Consider the following 19,673-nt stretch of genomic DNA (forward strand, 5'->3'; position numbering starts at 1 on the left):
GCAACAGGAACACATACAGGAGAACCATAGGCTCTTGGACGAATCTCAATGGATTGTCCTTGACGAATGCACCGGGGATGTCGAGGAGGAGGACAACACTTTTCACCTACACAATTCACACCAACAGGATCACTTTTCTGGAGACCTACACACTACATTGCACAAAAGGGGCCCTGTCATTCCTGAAAGTAAACAGGTCTTGGTAGTAGGCGACTCCCTCCTTAGAGGAACGGAAGCTGTCATTTCCAGACCGGATGGGATGGCTCGAGAAATATGCTGCCTACCGGGGGCAAAAATACACCATATCACTCAGAGGCTCACCAGGCTCCTCAAGCCCTATCACCGTCCTCCCCTCATGTTGATTCATGTAGGAACCAATGATACTGCAAGGCATACGTTTCAAAAGATCACAAATGATTTTCGAGCTCTAGGAGCAATGCTAAAAGAATGTAATGTACAGGTGGTCTTTTCATCCCTCCTCCCTGTTGTAAGACACGGACCCACAAGAGCCAGAAAAATAGTACAGGTCAATGACTGGCTTAGAAAATGGTGTCAGGAGGAACGCTTTGGCTTCCTCGACCATGGCCTGCTATTCCAGGAGGATGGCCTACTGGCAAGGGATGGGGTGCATCTCACACAAGTAGGAAAACACCTTTTTGCTCACAGACTCGCAAACCTCATTAGACGCACTTTAAACTAGGTCCACCGGGGGAGGGGGACAACAGCCTTGCGAACACTACTTTACCCATAATGTCTGGGAATCGCCAGAAGGCTAAACGGAGGGCTGCACAAACACAACAAGGACCAAGTACCAAAAGCACAATAATCCCAATTAAACAGCTCAAGGGAAGATCCCAGGGGCTCACATGTCTTTACACTAATGCACAGAGCATGGGAAATAAACAAGATGAACTCCAACTTCTAGCACTACACCACAAATATGATATCATAGCCATCACTGAAACCTGGTGGGATGACTCCTATCGCTGGAATGTAGATATCGAGGGGTATAACCTCTTTCACAGAAACCGAACAAAAGGGAGAGGAGGCGGAGTAGCCTTATATGTCAAAAACTCTTATGCGGCAGAAGAAATTCAAGACAGCAATCTGGGAAACCAGCTTGAAATCATCTGGATAAGAATCAAGGGAACTGGGACTCAAAAAGATGTCGTTGTAGGCGTCTACTACAGACCCCCAAGCCAGGAGGAAGATCTTGATGAAGTCTTCTGCCAACAGTTGACCAAACAGGCACAGAAAAGAGATGTAGTAGTCATGGGCGATTTCAACTATCCCGATATTTGCTGGAAAACAAACTCGGCCAAGAGTACAAGGTCCAACAAATTCCTCGCTTGCCTTGCAGACAATTTCATGGTCCAAAAGGTAGAAGAGGCAACAAGGGGATTGGCTACTCTTGATCTCATCCTAACAAATGCGGAGGACCTGATCGATGCGGTTGAAGTGGTAGGATCCTTAGGGGCAAGTGACCATGTGCTCCTGCAATTTGAGGTACAAAGGAAGGCCGAAACTAAGACAAGTCAAACCCGCATTTTGGACTTTAGGAGAGCTGACTTCCAAAAAATGAAGGAAACGCTGAGCAGCATTCAGTGGACACAGATACTAAAAGACAAGGGAGCTACGGATGGATGGGAATTTCTCAAGAGTGAAATACTCAAGGCGCAATTGCAAACCGTGCCAACAAAAAGAAAAAATAGGACAAGTGCAAAGAAGCCAGAATGGATGTCCAAAGAACTTCTAACTGTGCTAAGACACAAAAGAGACATGCACAAGAAGTGGAAAAAGGGAGAAATCACCAAAGAAGAATTCAAACAAATAGCCAACACCTGTAGGGAAAAGGTCCGCAAGGCTAAAGCACAAAACGAGCTCAGGCTTGCCAGGGACATTAAAAACAATAAAAAGGGCTTCTATTCTTATGTCAGTAGAAAAAGGAAAAACAAGGAGGCGATAGGACCTCTTCGAGGAGAAGATGGGGCAATGCTGACAGGGGACAGGGAAAAGGCAGAACTACTTAATGCCTTCTTTGCCTCGGTCTTCTCACAAAAAGAGAGTCTTCAACCTCAGCAAGATGGAGTGGATGAGGGATTGGAGGACATCCAACCCCAAATTGGGAAAGAAGTCGTCCAGGAATACCTGGCCGCTCTTAATGAGTTCAAGTCCCCAGGGCCAGATCAACTACACCCAAGAGTACTGAAGGAACTAGCGGAAGTCATTTCGGAACCATTGGCAACCATCTTTGAGAGTTCTTGGAGAACGGGAGAAGTTCCAGCAGATTGGAGGAGGGCCAATGTGGTCCCAATCTTCAAGAAGGGAAAAAAGGACGACCCAAACAACTACCGTCCGGTCAGCCTCACGTCGATACCGGGCAAGATTCTGGAAAAGATTGTTAAGGAAGCGGTCTGCAAACACTTAGAAATAAATGCAGTCATTGCTAATAGTCAACATGGATTTATCAAAAACAAGTCATGCCAGACTAATCTGATCTCTTTCTTCGATAGAGCTACAAGCTGGGTAGATGCGGGGAATGCCGTGGATGTGGCGTACCTGGATTTCAGTAAGGCCTTCGACAAGGTCCCCCATGACCTTCTGGCAAGGAAACTAGTCCAATGTGGGCTAGGCAAAACTACGGTGAGGTGGATCTGTAATTGGTTAAGTGGACGAACATAGAGAGTGCTCACTAATGCTTCCTCTTCATCTTGGAAAGAAGTGACAAGTGGAGTGCCGCAGGGTTCCGTCCTGGGCCCGGTCCTGTTCAACATCTTTATTAATGACTTAGATGAAGGGCTAGAAGGCATGATCATCAAGTTTGCAGACGACACCAAATTGGGAGGGATAGCCAATAGTCCAGAGGACAGGAGCAGAATTCAAAACGATCTTGACAGATTAGAGAGATGGGCCAAAACTAACAAAATGAAGTTCAACAGTGACAAATGCAAGATACTCCACTTTGGCAGAAAAAATGAAATGCAAAGATACAGAATGGGGGACGCCTGGCTCGAGAGCAGTACGTGTGAAAAAGATCTTGGAGTCCTCGTGGACAACAAGTTAAACATGAGCCAACAATGTGATGTGGCGGCAAAAAAAGCCAATGGGATTTTGGCCTGCATCAATAGGAGCATAGTGTCTAGATCTAAGGAAGTAATGCTACCCCTCTATTCTGCTTTGGTTAGACCACATCTGGAATATTGTGTCCAATTCTGGGCACCTCAATTCAAGAGAGATATTGACAAGCTGGAATGTGTCCAGAGGAGGGCGACTAAAATGATCAAGAACAAGCCCTATGAGGAGCGGCTTAGGGAACTGGGCATGTTTAGCCTGAAGAAGAGAAGGCTGAGAGGAGATATGATAGCCATGTATAAATATGTGAGAGGAAGCCATAGGGAGGAGGGAGCAAGCTTGTTTTCTGCTTCCTTGGAGACTAGGACGCGGAACAATGGCTTCAAACTACAAGAGAGGAGATTCCATCTGAACATTAGGAAAAACTTCCTGACTGTGAGAGCCGTTCAGCAGTGGAACTCTCTGCCCCGGAGTGTGGTGGAGGCTCCTTCTTTGGAAGCTTTTAAGCAGAGGCTGGATGGCCATTTGTCAGGGGTGATTTGAATGCAATATTCCTGCTTCTTGGCAGGGGGTTGGACTGGATGGCCCATGAGGTCTCTTCCAACTCTTTGATTCTATGATTCTATGATTCTATGAATGCAATTTTTCTGCTTCTTGGCAGGGGGTTAGACTGGATGTCCCATGAGGTATTTCCCAAATCTATGATTCTATGAAATATGGTTTTCAGATGGTGACTACTGGATGGCATATGTTCTGTATCAGAAACTATAGCTGATGTGGTCTATCCAATGAAATTTTCTTAATCAGCACCCCAAATAACCAAACTAAATCTCATGGACTTTGTGAAGTTGGAAAAACAGAAAGTTAGCCACAACTGAAACCAAAAAGAAATGATGCTAAGGAGAAGAAATCGGGAAATAAAAAAGAAAGAGAAAGAAAGAAAGAAAGAAAGAAAGGAAAAAGGATGCCAACTGGATAATTTCCAGGAGTATGAGGCTACTTCAATTCTGCGTGGAGTTGTAAGCATTCACTAACAGATCATTGTTGGTTGAATAAAGCTGCTGCTTCCATCATGTTCTCCTGTGTTAATCGTACTTCACCTTTGGCCCAAGAATGTCTAAGATAGCTCCCACTTTGGATATCATCTGAAGCTTTTCCTTGCCTCCTAAGAAAACTGACTTCAACTCCTTGGTGGCAGAGACTGCTGTAAATATTGGTGAGGTTTTTGTCTTTGCTTGGCCATGAAATAGAAATCCCAATGTCTTTATTAGGGCTCCATGCTTTGTCACTTGCCTGACACTTCGCAACAACAAGCCTTCTCATTTCTATTTCGATACTTATTCTGTCATCAACCTTTTAGGGAGTTGGAAGTACTACTAGGATACAGAATGTCTCATATGGTTTCAGAAAGACAGTGGGTTGGAAAAAGACATTAGTTATACTCTGAATGGGCCATTGAAATAATATTTCTCTTTTATTTCAATTGATCAGTTCTATATTTGACTAAGTCTGATTATCTTCAATATATAGGTGGCTGGTATTGAGACTTTAGTCTCACCTTTAAAAAAAATCCCACTTAGGGACAATGCACTCCCACCCGCTCAGTAGGACACTGACTGCTCTCCCCAAACTGTAAAACAATGGCTTCACTCTACCGCAATGGTTCCCAACCTGTGGTCCATGGACCACCAGTGGTCCGCAAGAACTAAAGTATGGTCTGCAACCTCACTTTTTTTTTTGTCATGTCAGAAGTTGCTTCTGGTGTGAGCCTTACTGTTATTACATCATTGCAACGAGAATGACTGGTCTTGCAAAACCCTCTTATAGAGCCGAGGCTTATTAAATATGGGTTGCTGTGAGTTTTCCTGGCTGTATGACATGTTCCAGAAGCATTCTCTGTTTCTCTGTGGTTTTTTGTGGGCGAGCAGGTGGTGACTATTGGATGGCATATGTTCTATATCAGAAACTAGAGCTGATGTGGCCTATCCAATGCAATTTTCTGAATAAGCACCCTAAATAACTAAACCAAATCTAAAGTTGACCAAAAATTATTCATAACCCTTTTGGTACTAACATTGAAGAGTGGTCCCTGGTCAAAGTGGTCCCTGGTCAAAGTGGTCCCTGGTCAAAAAAAGGTTGGGAATCAGTGACCTATAAGGCAGTAAGAATACTTTCCTCTCCTCCTCCACTCTGCATCTACATAATGTTTTATCCTTAGGCCACAATACAACCATCTCAATATGTAGCATCAACTTTGTTATAACACACGCTGCACTTTAAGCCAAGAAAACCAGGTTAGGTATTGCAATATTTGAATTAAGAACGTATTTTGAAATGCATGTTGACAGTAAAAACATTTAAGATGCTTCACACCGCTTTTGATATTTCAAATAAAGAACAGCTAATCCATTTTATAGCTTAATTCATATTGTCAGGCTTTGAAGACTCGGCCGTAGACATTTTAAGTCATTATTATTCTACTCTGTAAATATGAAGTTAGCCATCTGTTACTCAACTTGCTACCAGAGAAGCAAACTTTTAAAGCTGAGATACCTTAATAGTCTGGATTGAGGCAATTTTATCTTAATGTGTTTTTTTTAAAAAAAAAATTTTTACTGCATCTTTACTTAATTAGTTTTGTCTTGTGTTTTTAATCTTCTGTGCTGCCCTGAGAGAGTTTTAAAGGCAGTCTAAAAATAATTTTAAATAAATTCTTTTGTACAGAAACCAAGGCCCTCAAATGAGCTATATTTTCAGCTGGCAGCTTGGATTTTGGAAGACTTCTCTAGTTTGCAAAATAGTTTGCCAATGCTCCAACGTACTTTGTTTTGACTAATTAGATTTCCTTTGAACTAATTACGCAAATAGGAATCTAACATGGTTATATGAGCAAGCATTTACAAATGCAGAGTAACTAACATAGGAAATGGAATCACTCGACAATGGAACTTGGACAACATTATTTAACTAGGAGACGCTGATGATAATTATGCTAGTTTTTATTGTTTTTATTGCTTCTATTGTGGTTTTATACTGTTCTAATGTTCAGTTTGTATTTTTTGTTATGTGTACTGACCTGAAAACTGCCTTGAGTCGCCGATAAGGCTGAGAAAGGCAGTATACAAGTATAGTAAATAAATAAATAACTTTGGTTGGAGCCATGGTGGAGGTAAATGCTTAAAAAATCTTCCAACCCTTTGCCCTGATCTGATTCATGCTATGAAAATCAGCCGCGTAAGGAGAGACCATACTGATCATATCATGTCTAGTTTGGCCCACCATTTTTTAAAAAGAAAAGTTCCCTTAAATGCCTTTAACATCAGTTGAGGAGTGCTGATGAAGGGGAAAGGGTTAAAGCAAAGACGGCCAGGAAATTAATTTTAAACAGAGAAGGTATGGGACAGGTTATGATAAGCTGATTAACTCTTTTGAACAGGTAGATATATTTGTTATTTGTAAACAATGAGATGAACATCACCTGTTCTCCATAGTGATGCCTGGACACAACTCCCTGTCTTAGGCAATGATTGTGTCCTATGGAAGGATATGTCTTGGTACTAAAATGTACACTGGAACTCAAATTTACTTTGGAAAAACCTTCTAGTGTACTGTATTAGAAATGACAGAGGTTAGGGACAGAAATACCAATCCTTGTGGTCAAACTGAAATGGAAAGTGACAGAAAATCATTTTTGGCACCTAGAGCAATAAATGTTACCAAGAAGACATCTTCAGGAGAGATTAGGTGCCTCTCTCAAGGAGAGAGGACAAGAATTCACCAAATAATTCAGTGACTCAGAAGAATCATCATTGAATATGAGAGGAAAGACATTCTTGTCTTTAAAAATAGAGGAAGCAACCCTAGCAAGCATGTGAGGGAAAGAGATCTAAAAAAGACAGTAAGAAAAATAGGTTATTCTTTATAGATGACAAATAAGGGATGACAAATAAGGGATCTGCTTAGAACTGTTGAGTCAGCCTCCGCCATAATCAGACCAGGTTCAAAGCCTGGTCTTTAAGCATTCATTGGGCAGTTACTGAACATACTCAAAATCATAGCTAGTTTGTCATGGAGATAATTAATGTGACAAGCTAGAGGAAAACATGGAGCTAGTAGAATGTGTCAGAGAGACTATGTCCAGTAGACCCACTGGAAAAAAAAGTTAATTAATTTAACTATCACTGGTTTCAATAGATCCAATTCATAGATTTAAACATTGTGGTATGTTCCCTAAATACCCTAAAGCAATGTTTCTCAACCTAGGGGTTGGGACTCCTGGGGGTCACGAGGGGATTTCAGAAGGGTCACCAAAGACCATAAGAAAACACAATATTTTCTGTTGGTCATGGGGGTTCTGTGTGGGAAGTTTGGCCCAGTTCTATTGTTAGTAGGGTTCAGAATGCTCATTGATTGTAGGTGAACTGTAAATCCCATCAACTACAACTCCCAAATATCTATTTTCCACAAACTCCATCGGTGTTCACATTTGGGCATATTGAGTATTTGTGCCAAGTTTGGTCCAGATCCCTCATTGTTGGAGTCCACAGTGCTCTCTGGATGTAGGTGAACTACAACTCCAAAACTCAAGGATAATGCCCATCAAAACCTTCCATGTTTTTTGTTGGTCATGAGAGTTCTGTGTGCCAAGTTTGGTTCAATTCCATCATTGGGAAAGTTTAGAATGCTCTTTGGCTGTAGGTGAACTATAAAGCCCAGCGACTACAACTCCCAAATGACAGAATCAATCCCTCCCAAGCCCACCAGTATTCAGATTTGAACATATTGGGTATTTGTGGCAAATTTGGTCCAGTGAATGAAATCAGATATATACATTACAATTCATAACAGTAGCAAAATTACAGTTATGAAGTAGCAACAAAAATAATGTTATGGTTGCAGGTCACCACAACATGAGGAACTGTATTAAGGGGCTGTGGCATTAGGAAGGTTGAGAAACACTGCCCTAAAGGCACCAGATCTATATTTTAGAGGAAGGAACTGGCAAAACAACATCATAATATTACGATGCAGGCACATATACATAGCTATCACTCCTACAAAATTCAGTCTTCAGTTAGGAAAAATGCATATTAAAATGAAAGAGATCTGATTGGGACTATACACCCATGCATTGCTCTAATTTGTTTGATCATATGCATACCCAAAGTGCAACTTGACTCTGTAGAAATCACAGCTGAAAAACCATGGGTCTTTAGAAGTTGTTGGATTACAAGTCCCATCAACCCTAGGCAGTATAGACTTCTAACATAACAGTAACACTTGACAATGAAATTGGTAAATATTTTAGTTTCCTATATTCCACACAAGGCTTCATGGGCTCTACCACATTTTCTCATGAATGTTGTGCACCCTTCCTGTTTTGTATGGCCCCATATTGTAGTCTTAAAAGGGTTTTTCAAAATGTGGGAACCACAGTGAAAGACTGCTCTCTCTCTTTCTGTCTCTCTCTCAATTTCTCTCTCTGACTCTTTTTTCTTCGTCACGGAAAACTCAAGCACATCATTGATTATCACCTTCAGATACAATTTGGCTTTTTCTTTTGTGGTCTAGCATTGTTGTGCATGGAGCTGACAGGATGAGACAAAAATGAATAAAGTCAACTATTGATTGTTCTGGTTGAATTTTCCTGCAAAATGCAATGTGCACTCTTGTTTCTGCATTAGCAATGCACGTTGGGCAAGATGCGCAAGCTCTGAAAAACAAGAAAGGGTGTTACAGTTGCTGGAAATTAAACTTAATCTTGTTCAAGCTAAAGTGATGTTTAGACACACATTCAATTTTCAGAAACAGCTCAGTTCAGGACAAAAACTGGAGTTCTTCTCACACTTGTGCCTATTACCTGGATTAGAGCCCAGAAACTCATAAATCAGGAATTTATGGGCTGTGATGATTTTAAACAGCAATTCCCAGAATCTTTGGACATGATAAGTAGACTTTAGAATAGTGACAACATTAAGAGGGCCACAATTTAAAAAAAAAAAACTAAAAGAAAGGGGTAGATAACAATCTAGAATACAAATCTCAAAAATGCCTCATTTGTATACTCTCAAAATAACTAAATATAATAGTGTAATTGAAGGAAATTGAAACATCTTGCTTAGTATCAGTGAGCATGACCTGTTTATATGGTGTTTCCTTCACTTGTCAATCGGTATTTGAAGAGCAACAGTTAATTTGGTCATCGTTAATTAGTACTAAGGCTGTCTTATTTACTCTCTTTCAGGTACCATTGGGAATTCCTGCCTGGAGGTGAGTGTATCTTTAAACTTCCAAGCAGCCAAAAGGATTATATTGGTATAGGAAACTAGAAGCTAAACAGGGTGCATTCTGGTTAGTACTTGGATGGAAGACTGCCAGCAAATTCCAGGGGCTGCAGGGCTGTTTAAGAGGAAGGAACTTAACAAAACCACCTCTGAGTTTTCCTTGCCTAAAAACCCCGATGAAGTTTGTGGGTTTTCCATAAGTCAACAAATGACTTGAAGGCACACACACAGAGATAGAAAACCAAATGTAAAGGCTACAGAAGTAAAGATAAAGGTAATGTATTGTCGAAGGCTTTCATGGCCGGAATCACTGGGTTGTTGTAGTTTTTTCGGGCTATATGGCCCGAAACTACAACAACCCAGTAAAGGTAATGGTTTCCCCTGACATTAAGTCTAGTCATGTCTGACTCTGGGGGTGGTGTTCATCTCCATTTCTAAGCTGAAGAGCTGGCATTGTCCATAGACATCTCCAAGGTCATATGGCCAGCATGACTACATGGAGTGCTGTTACCATGGAGTGCCGTTACCTTTCCACAGAAGTGGTATCTATTGATCTACTCACATTTGCACGTTTTCAAACTGCTAGGTTGGCAGAAGCTGGGCCTAACAGCGGGAGCTTACCCCACTCCCTGGATTTGAACCGCCAACCTTTCGGTCAGCAAGTTCAGCAGCTCAATGGTTTAACCCACTGTGCCACCAGAGGGCCCTGCTATAGAAGTAGTACATCAGATTTGTAAACTATCCTAGGAAAGTTAGTAGTCTGAAACAATTGCTACAAGCAGTTCTGACTTCTTCTAGCAATCAACGGTTATCAACATTTGGTCTACCAGATGTTTATGAGTTCCAGGCCCCCAAACTCCAGCCAACATGTCCAGTTGTCAGGAATTCTGGAAGTCCTGGACATCTGTAGGATCAGTTGAGAACATCTGCACTAGAGCCAAAAGAAAAGCACTTTTTATTAACTTGTATAGTTTTTCTATTGGGTGTATAGGTGTCACTTCTTTGCCAGCCTACTCACTCCACAGCACAGAATTCTTTCTTTTCTAAGGTCAAGAGACAACAATTTAATTAGAAGCAAGCAGCCATAGAGGATTTGGAGGTACACCTGTCCCATTTTGGGCTCTTCTGGTGCCCCACAGATGACAATTTCTTCCAAACCAGAAGTGGAATGTTGGATTTTTTAATATTAGGAAATATCACAGGTATTGGAGTGGGTTTCAAGGGTCGCACAAAAGCCTTTTTGGGGTTTATCTTGACTTTTTTTTGCCTGATTTAAATATACAAAAATCACAGTATAAATTAGAGGGCAGTCTTTCAAAAGAAAGAAAGATTATAATCACCAGATTAAGCGATTAGCTGCCAAAATGGAAAACTGATTGCACATTGGGGGGAGGGGGGCAGGAGAATAGACAACACTACATTTGCCAGGAATCGGCATTGTGTTTTCCAGATGCTGAAATGATTCAATGTTTTCATTGTACATAGTATTTTTGCAGAAAGTACTCATTGCCTGAAAATAAGGTGGTAAATATCACTGTGTAGGAACCTGACTGCTTCAACAATTGTTATCAGTAGTCTAGAAGCAGGCATGCTGTGGCACAAAGAAATAATTAAAAATGACAGAAGGCCGAGAATACTCTGCTGTGTCTATGCAAGCTTCTATATGGGAAGGAGTAACATGTGACGCATGCTAATCGGAGTGATGTTCTTTGCCCTCCCCCAGATAGAATATGTTTCTACATATTTGCTATAGCTTCACAACAATATCTGGATCAAAGTGAATACATGTCATTTTTAATTGAAGAATTAATGTAGATAGGTAGGGTGTGCACATAAAAGATGAAACCATCAAGAGGCAAAGAACCTCCAAAAAACCAAATTGGCTTAATTGCTTTCAATGGTTTCAGAAATGAAATTCCAGCATGATATCCACTCTCTGACGTTTGGGGCGGGGGCGGTGGTGGTAGACTGCTTCCAACACATGTTCATCTCTGGCAGCACAGAAATGTCAGAAATGCAGCGGTGCCTGGAATTCCCACTAGGATGGTGTTATCACATTTTAATATGAGCCTCGGTGCTTCTAATTGCTTTCAAATCATTGTTTTCCTGCATTTCCTTGATGAACCGGGCATCTGGCGTCATTGGAGAGACAGTAAAGCAGACAGCTGTGTTCAGAATTAAAAAACCCTCACTCTGATTAGAACACATAAAGGCATAAAATGAGATTTTTCTTTCCTACTAGGAATGTTTACATTTTTTAAAAAAAATAAACGTTTGATATTTGCATTCTTTTGTTAAGCAGGTATAGAAATCTATCTTAGGATTCTTTAACCATTTCTATATTTCTTCAATGTAGTACTGCCTGTCACACAACCAATGTGGTACACTGGTTTGAGTGTGGGATTAACTCTGGAGACCAGGGTTTGAATTCCTGCTCAGCTATGGAAATCCACTGGGGCAGGCATGGGCAAACCCACGCCTAGAGGCCAAATGCGACCCCTTGGGCTCTTTTCTCAGGCCCTCCTCTCTCTTACCATCATATCCTTCCTTCTCTCTTTACTTCCTCCTTCCATGCTTCCCTTCCTTCTTTACCTCGCTCTTTCTCCTTCCCATCCACCCTTTTGCCCTTCATTCCTTCCCTCTTTCCTCCTTCCTTCCTTCCTCCCTCCCTCCCTCCCTCCCTCCCTCCCTCCCTCCTTCCTTCCTTCTCTTGTCCTTCTTCCTCCCCCCTCTCCTTCCTTCCTTCCTTCCTTCCTTCCTTCCTTCCTTCCTTCCTTCCTTCCTTCCTTCCCTTGTCCGCCTTCCTTCTCCCTTGCCTCCTCCATTCTCTTCCAACCTTCCTTCCTTCCAACTTCCTCCCTCCCTTCCTTCTCTGTTTCCTTCCTCCTTGCATCCTTCCTTTCCTTCCTTACCTCCCACCCTTTTGTCCTTCCTCCCCTCTTCACTCCCTCTCTCCCACCCTCCTTCCTTCCCTTTTGTCTTTCCTTCGTTCTCCCTTCCATCCTTTCACTCTCTTTCACCCTTCCTCCCTCCCTCCCTTCCTTCTCTTTTTCCTTCCTCCTTTTCTCCTGGGGGATGTTTAGCTGGGAGAAGAGAAGGCAGAGAGGGAACATGAGAACCATGTTTCAAGATTTTAAAGGGTTTCCTATTGAGGAGGAGGAGAGGGAAAACTGACTTTCTGCTGCTCTAGAGATCAGGGCACAAGGGAGCAATGGTTTCAAATGGCAGGGAAAGAGATTTGACTGAAAAGATTAGGAAGAATTTCCTGGAGAATGGCATAGGCTGCCTGAGAGTATTGTGGAGTCTCCTTCTCTGGAGGCTTTTCAGCAGAGGCTGTCTATTGGTAGTGCTTTTGGTATGCCTTCTTGCATGGTAGGGGGTTGGATTGGATGGCCCTTGGGGATTTCTTCCAGCCATAGGATTCTAGGATTATATATCAGTAGGCAATATGGGGTCTAATGAATATACGTTTTCTCTCCCTTCTACCATCTCATCCTGATGAAGGCCAATCCTTTTGGGATCCAGGTGTTTCCTGTCTTTCCTTTACTTTCTGCCTCTGAAAGAGAAGAGGAAGGGGAGGAAAGGGCAGGGAGGGGACTGGGGAGAACCCCCTCCCTCTCAGCCCACCCGCCCTACTCCGGCCAGCCATGTCCCCCCCCCCCCCCCCCGTTAGAAAGTTTGCTCATGCCTGCACCTGGGAGCTTGTCTAATCACACTCTCTCAGCTCCAGAACAAGGGAAAGCCTCCTTCTGGACAAATCTTGCAAAGAAAACCCTATGATAGGATCACTGGAAGTCAGAAAAGACTTGAAAGTGCACAACAACAACAATACACACCTATTTTAATATATGGATCTTACTTTTGCTCTTTTGACTTGAATGGCCTAACTGAAAATCATAGCAAGTAATCTTATTATCCATTTTAAGAGCTAAATCAATGTCTAGGTATACGTGATGTCATTAGCAGAAAACATACATATTCCATTCATATCTAAGGGATCTAGATATGACCAATTCACCCTGTAATTGTATATTGGCACTGGTATTTCAAGAATAGTGTCCCCAATAGGTTTCTATTCTCCCCCCTTGTTAATCTGTTCTTACCAGTCTTATCTCAACATTATTTGTCTGGAGACTTCTGCTTCTACCACCATGTCAGCAATAAATAACAATAACAATATCTTCATTTATGCAAAATGCAATTAAACTGTCCATACAGTTAAAATCATTTAAAACAAATCCATTAAAAAGACAAAAGTCAGTAAAACAGTACACAATTAAAAGCCCTTGCAGCCAGTATTATTATCCCATATGTCATTAACTGTGTTGTTAACTGTGAATTGGAGCTTTGAAAAGTTTGTCCTAGATGAGATTCAGTAGAAGTGGAGAGAGGAGAAAAAAGGGAAAACAGAAAGATGGCTATGAAAATGACAAAAAAATTACTTTGAAAGTGGCAGAAGATTCCCAGTGAAGCATTCACTGGGGAATACCGAAATCTTAAAACAGGCTTGGTTCCTCCACCACATCTTTTCACTGAGGAATTGAATACATGTTGTCTTGTGGTTGTCAATCTGAATCTAGCTAAAGTTCCTTAGAATTTTTCCTTAATTTCTTGTTTTGCCAGCTAAGCCCCCGAAGTTGTAAACATCAGCAGATGAATCTCAACCATCCCTTGAAGAATCTCTTAACCTTTCAGCTTTCAAGAAACATACCTGACATGGGAATCATTATGCAGCTTTATCCCTTTTATATTTTTATTAAGTAAAGCAAGTAGTTACTCTTTGTGAAAGGGCCATCATAGCACATAGTTGACTTCATCACATTGAAGCTGGGAAGTTTTTGGTAGAGTAGAGCCTAGTCTGATTCAGTTCTGAAATGAAACGGATGATTTTCCTACCTTCACCACATTGTTAAATGTGTCTGTGTTACTCAGTTGTACTCTGAATTCTTTCAGTAAATTTGTCATCACACTATAATCTCTTGGCACCACCCACTTGTTCTTTGTGGGGGGAAAAACCTCCTCTCTTTGAAATATCAGCTCTTATGTTTCTTCAATCTGGAAGTGGGAGAGGGAGGGAGGGGAAGTGGTGATGCTTCTCCTCTCTCAGCTGCCCCACAGAGAAGGATGCGGACCTTGGAAAACTATAACTCCCAGGGCTGCATAATGTGGTGCAATGGTATTTAAAGTAAGGTCCAGTTGCATTCATTTCACAGTGTAGATGCACCAAGAGAAGGTTCATGAACCTTGGGAAACTGCAATTCCCAAGACCATCTCATGGAGACATGGCATTCATTCTACAATGTATTTGCACCCAGAGAAGGGTATGGAACTTGGGAAACTATAACTCCCCGGAGGACTCCATCGCATGTAGCCATGGCATTTAAAGTAGGGTGCAAGGGCATTCATTCCATACTGTAAATGCACCAAGAGAAGGATATGGATCTTTGAAAACTATGACTCCCAGGATTGCACAGTATGGAGACATGGCATAATAATAATAATAATAATAATCATCATCATCATCATCATCATCATCATCATCATCATCATCCTTCTCTCCCAGCTTTTATATGCAACACAAGGCACAGACATATCATGGAAGGATGGGAAGGAAAGGAAAGGATCCAGAATGACTATTTTTTTAAAAAAGAGATTGTTCTGGCAAAATAAAAACTCGGTGAGCAAAAGGTAATGCTTTTCCTAACAAAGGTACATTTGGCTCCTCCCACAATTTCCTCTCCCACAAATTGGGGAAACATTTCATTTTAAACCTGAGAGCAACAAATGCCATCACATTACCAAATAGACCAAACATCCGGATCATTACCAAAAATTGACTTCCCCACCATCTCCTGAAACGCTTGAAAAAAATGCTAGCCCCCACTCTTAAAATAAGCAAAGAATGCTGTATCCTACACTTGAACCCAACCTAATGTGATGAACACAGTGGCTTCCCACATTTTAAGTGTAGCACTCAGTGGAATTTAGTAAATGTGATGAAGTAGGCACATTTTTTCAGAGTTATTTCAGGTTCTACCCATATATTTCTTATTGTAGGATTTACTAATCTAGATATATTACATTTTAAAGACATAATCATAGGGATATTATCTTCTTATTAAGAACAGTTGTGTGGAATAACACATATACAATATTGAGATATAACTAATATTTTATCTGTTGAAGGCACTGCTTTGTTGTATATGTAAGACACTGACTTCCCTCACAATAAATTTCACATACTTTTCAACTTAGTTTAGAATTGCATTACAATTATATACATCATAGTAATTTAGCATTGCTATACATTGTGTAGAGAAGATCTTAATTTTTTATTAACACTTTCTGTGTTTGTAGGGACAGTGCTTGTGTACTCGGTAGATGTGGAGAAGTTAATATCTGCGTAATGGCAGGCTTCCTCAGACAATGGCGAAGTCTTGCAAAATCAAGTCAAATCTCATAACTGAGCAAATCTTCCAGATGGCAGTGCATGGGTTGGGAGGAGTTATGGGTGAGATGCTGAAGTAAGTTGAAAGCTAAGATAAGTGTAATAGGAAGAATAGCTACCATGCCAATCTCCAGCTCTCACAAAGATGAGTTTCCAATACCAGAAACCACTTTTAAGACCTCGTGTGGTAAAGCCCTTATTCTATCTGTTCACAGGAAAAGAAAGTTTTTTTTCTGTTATACACACCACTTCTTTAGAGCATTATAAATAAAGTCACACCCATCTTGAGGTTCACCGCATAGCTACACAGCTACTTATATCTTTTGATTTAATCATGCTTCGGCAGATTTGTCCTGCCCTGTGGTAACTTGTCTGTTTATGTAACTTTCTTCTCTGTTTATTTATTCAGTAAATGTACTGCACCACAAAAGTGTTAGTAGCTAGAGGCATCCAACTCTTACTCAGGTTCCAGCCCTGGAGCAGTTAGTGTTGCTATATTTTTCTTCTTTTCATGAATCATCCCTACATCACATTTACTACTGTTTTCAGGTACAAAGTTTTCTTCTTATTTTGGTTCATTTGCTTATTTTTCTAAAAATCAAATGCTTACACATTTAACCTTTTCCTATCTGTTGCACAAACATCTATGTAGCTTACAGTATTGTAATGTTGTGAATTCAGTAAGCAGAATGCAAGCTGGCAAAATCATAATTATTAGTGACATATTCCTTTTAGAATCTCTCTTTTACAGAGGAGTAGGTAGACACAGAATCCTATGTTTTTAGCTTCCTATTATAAATATGAGCAGGTAAGCAGCTGGAGCTGAGAGAACAATACCTCCCCTTAGCCTGCAATCATGTATTCCTTCATGAGAGTAAGCCTCTGAATAGATATAGATATTAGGGCTGGGCGGTTTCGTTCGTTAATTTCGTAATTCGTTAATAATTCGTTATTTTTCTTGATAACGAAGCGATAACAAACCATCCAGGAGCAACTAAAAAACGAAACGAATTTTTAAAGCTATTTTGTAATTGTTTTGTAATTGTTTCGTTATTATTTCAGCTCCCGGCCTGCAAAGGGGCCCGAGCAGGGGCAAGGAGAAGGGAAGGCAGGCGAGAGAGAGAGACTGAGCGAGCAAGCTTCCTTCCCGGCCTGGCTTCCTCCCCTCGCTCCCCTGGCTCCCCCCGCCCCCTTCTTCCCCCTTTTCCCGGTTCACCTGGGCATGCACACCCCACACATGCCCGGCCCGGCACAGGGGTGGTCCGGCATGCCCGCTCGGTGGGGCCCTGGCATCCGCCGCCCTGGGAAAGACCCCCGCCCAGCAGCAGCGGCAAGGCCGACGACGCTGCGGTTGCTGACTCCCCCGATCGCCTCCCCCGCCGGGAAAAGGAAACGCAGGAGGAGGCGCAGCAACGAGACGGAGGCGACCGCGCGGGTGGGAGGGAGGGAGAGGGAGGGAGGGATAGAGAGGGGGCGGACTAAAACTATTATTAAAAACTATTATTATTAAAACTATTAATAAACTATTAATAATTATTAATATTATTAAAAACTATTAATAATAATAAAAACTATTATTATTAAAACTATTATTTATTTAAAACTAATATTTTCATGTTGCGCAACCGCGTCCGCCATTTTAACGAATTGATTCGTTAATAATAACGAAATTTTGTAAATACCGAACTTTTAAAAAGGAAAATTTTGTAATTATTTTAAATATCGAAACGCAAAAAACCCCAAAAAACGAATCGATTTTAGAAACAATTTTTTGCGTTGTTACCCAGGCCTAATAGATATGCATATTATTGTTAAAAGTGAAACTGGAACATGACCACCCCCACTTTTGATGATAATGCTGTAGGAAGATAATAGAAACCTTTGGCATTCTACGCAGTTATACTGGTTGTCAAAATATGGATGTATATCACTAGGTCAATCATAATTGATGCAATACTTATTGGTGTTATTGTTGTTGCTATTATTGGTATGTTGTTTTACCCTGTTTTATGCTGTTATTGCTTTGTTATTGCTTTGTTTTTAATTGTATTCTGCCTTGGGCTTGGGCCCGAAGTAAGCTGCCCCGAGTCCCTTCGGGGAGATGGAGGCGGGGCAGAAAAATAAAGTTCTGTAGGTTTTTTCTTAAGTTGAAGTTGGAATAGTAAGTTGGTGTAACTCCAGCCATATATATTTACATATAAGCTTTGGATAGCATAGAGAAGGGTTAATACCTCTGTGGTTTGTTTTGTTGTCTGTGCCTCTGTTCAGAAGATTTCATCTCACTTTCTGTCCCTGTGATAATTGAATTTTGAAAAAAAAATGATTTGTGGAAACAAGGATTGACGCTAAAGCTTCAGTTGAGACACCCTTTCCGCATGATCATTCTTTCAGGAGTGAATTTCCCTTCTGAGAGGTAAATTTCTCTCTCTCCCTGTTGTCTCACCCCCATTTGTAACTATGGGTTGTTTGTAAGTTGCATATTTGTAACCCAAGTATTGCCTGTATATTTCAGTTTCATCATTGAAAACCACAGCCTGCTCTCTCCTCTAGCTCTCCACACAGTCTTCATCTGTTGTTATTATTGTTAGCCTTCAAGTATATGAGTTATAGCAACCCTAAGGAAAATCGATTACAGGGTTTTCTGGGGCTCATAGTCTGCGACTTCTTAAGGGGCATTTAGTAGATTTTCTTGGCCAAGTGGGAGTTTGAACTGTGGCCTCCAGAGTTGTAGTCCACATTACCCAGACCAAAAAGCAGGCTTCCATATAGACATGGATGCTGTTGGAACAGATACATGCATGTGTATGTATTAGTGGCCCAAGACATTTTACTGCCAGAGTAGTATAGCTAATGATGCCCTCCCAAACAAATCTAGGTGTATGATACCCGAAACCATTGAAGTTATTTTAGCTTATGAAGCAGTGTGTCCCAGAAATCCACCTCCCCTCCCCTGGTAGGAAAAGGTACACTGATAAATATCTAACATTTTTGTATTTCACAATCCTAAAAATCTACCTTCTCAGAATGTTAATAATGCCCAGCATAGTCACTCCTCTTCCCCTCCACCCCCTTCTATGGCTGCTTGATCTGGCAGATCTCTGGATTATATGCCATAGATTTAGTAATGGGGTTTGTGTCCCACATGTTTTAACAGTAACAGGAATGTGGTGGAGGCTCCTTCTTTGGAGGTTTTTAAACAGAGGCTAGATGGCCATCTGTCGGGGGTGCTTTGAATGCAATTTTCCTGCTTCTTGGCAGGGGGTTGACTGGATGGCCCATGAGGTCGCTTCCAACTCTATGATTCAAGTAATTTATTTTATGACCCAAGCCTACTACATAAATTAGAAGAATTTATGTAGTAGGCTTGGGTCATAAAATAAATTCCTTGAATAGTGAGTGAGGTGTGTGTATATCTTTCTGTGTATGTATAGCCTCTTCTAGATGTAATACACACATATATGTAGTACTACACTTTTGCTATGCCTCTTCACTTTCTCTCAGGATTGGTTGACCATGTAGTTATGACAAGGCTAAGTGGTCAAACATTAAAGCAGTAACCAAGTACGCAACATTTGTAAGGAGGGAATAGGCCCTCTTTGAAGCCGTAGAGGAGTGTAGTTGAATTAATGGAGTGTTCCACAATTTCTTGGCTAAGTTCTGTTTATTCAATCATCTTTGAGCTCTTGACACGCTGAGGGGTTCTTGCATATGTTTTAAGCAAAAACCAAAAACTCTAGTCGTCCTTGAATTTATGATGTGACTTAAGCTGCCGGGGATAAAGCACCGGATTGTCAATATTTATGTCTCGTTGTTAAAATACATCTTCTGTTGAGTGCTTGGGATTCCTCTTGCTGTTGAAGTGCCAGTTA

General features: G+C 41.2%; 1 protein-coding gene across 1 annotated transcript in view; it reads left to right on the forward strand.

Annotated features, from left to right (window-relative positions):
- SKAP1 (src kinase associated phosphoprotein 1) overlaps positions 1 to 19,673 on the forward strand; it is a 368,343-nt gene that overhangs the window by 23,450 nt on the left and 325,220 nt on the right. The window contains exon 3 of the mRNA XM_067470003.1: positions 9,317 to 9,342. Coding sequence (XP_067326104.1) covers positions 9,317 to 9,342 — 26 coding nt within the window. The remainder of the gene's footprint in view (positions 1 to 9,316; positions 9,343 to 19,673) is intronic.

The sequence above is a fragment of the Anolis sagrei genome, chromosome 6 (assembly GCF_037176765.1).
Source record: "Anolis sagrei isolate rAnoSag1 chromosome 6, rAnoSag1.mat, whole genome shotgun sequence".
Lineage (NCBI taxonomy): Eukaryota > Metazoa > Chordata > Lepidosauria > Squamata > Dactyloidae > Anolis > Anolis sagrei.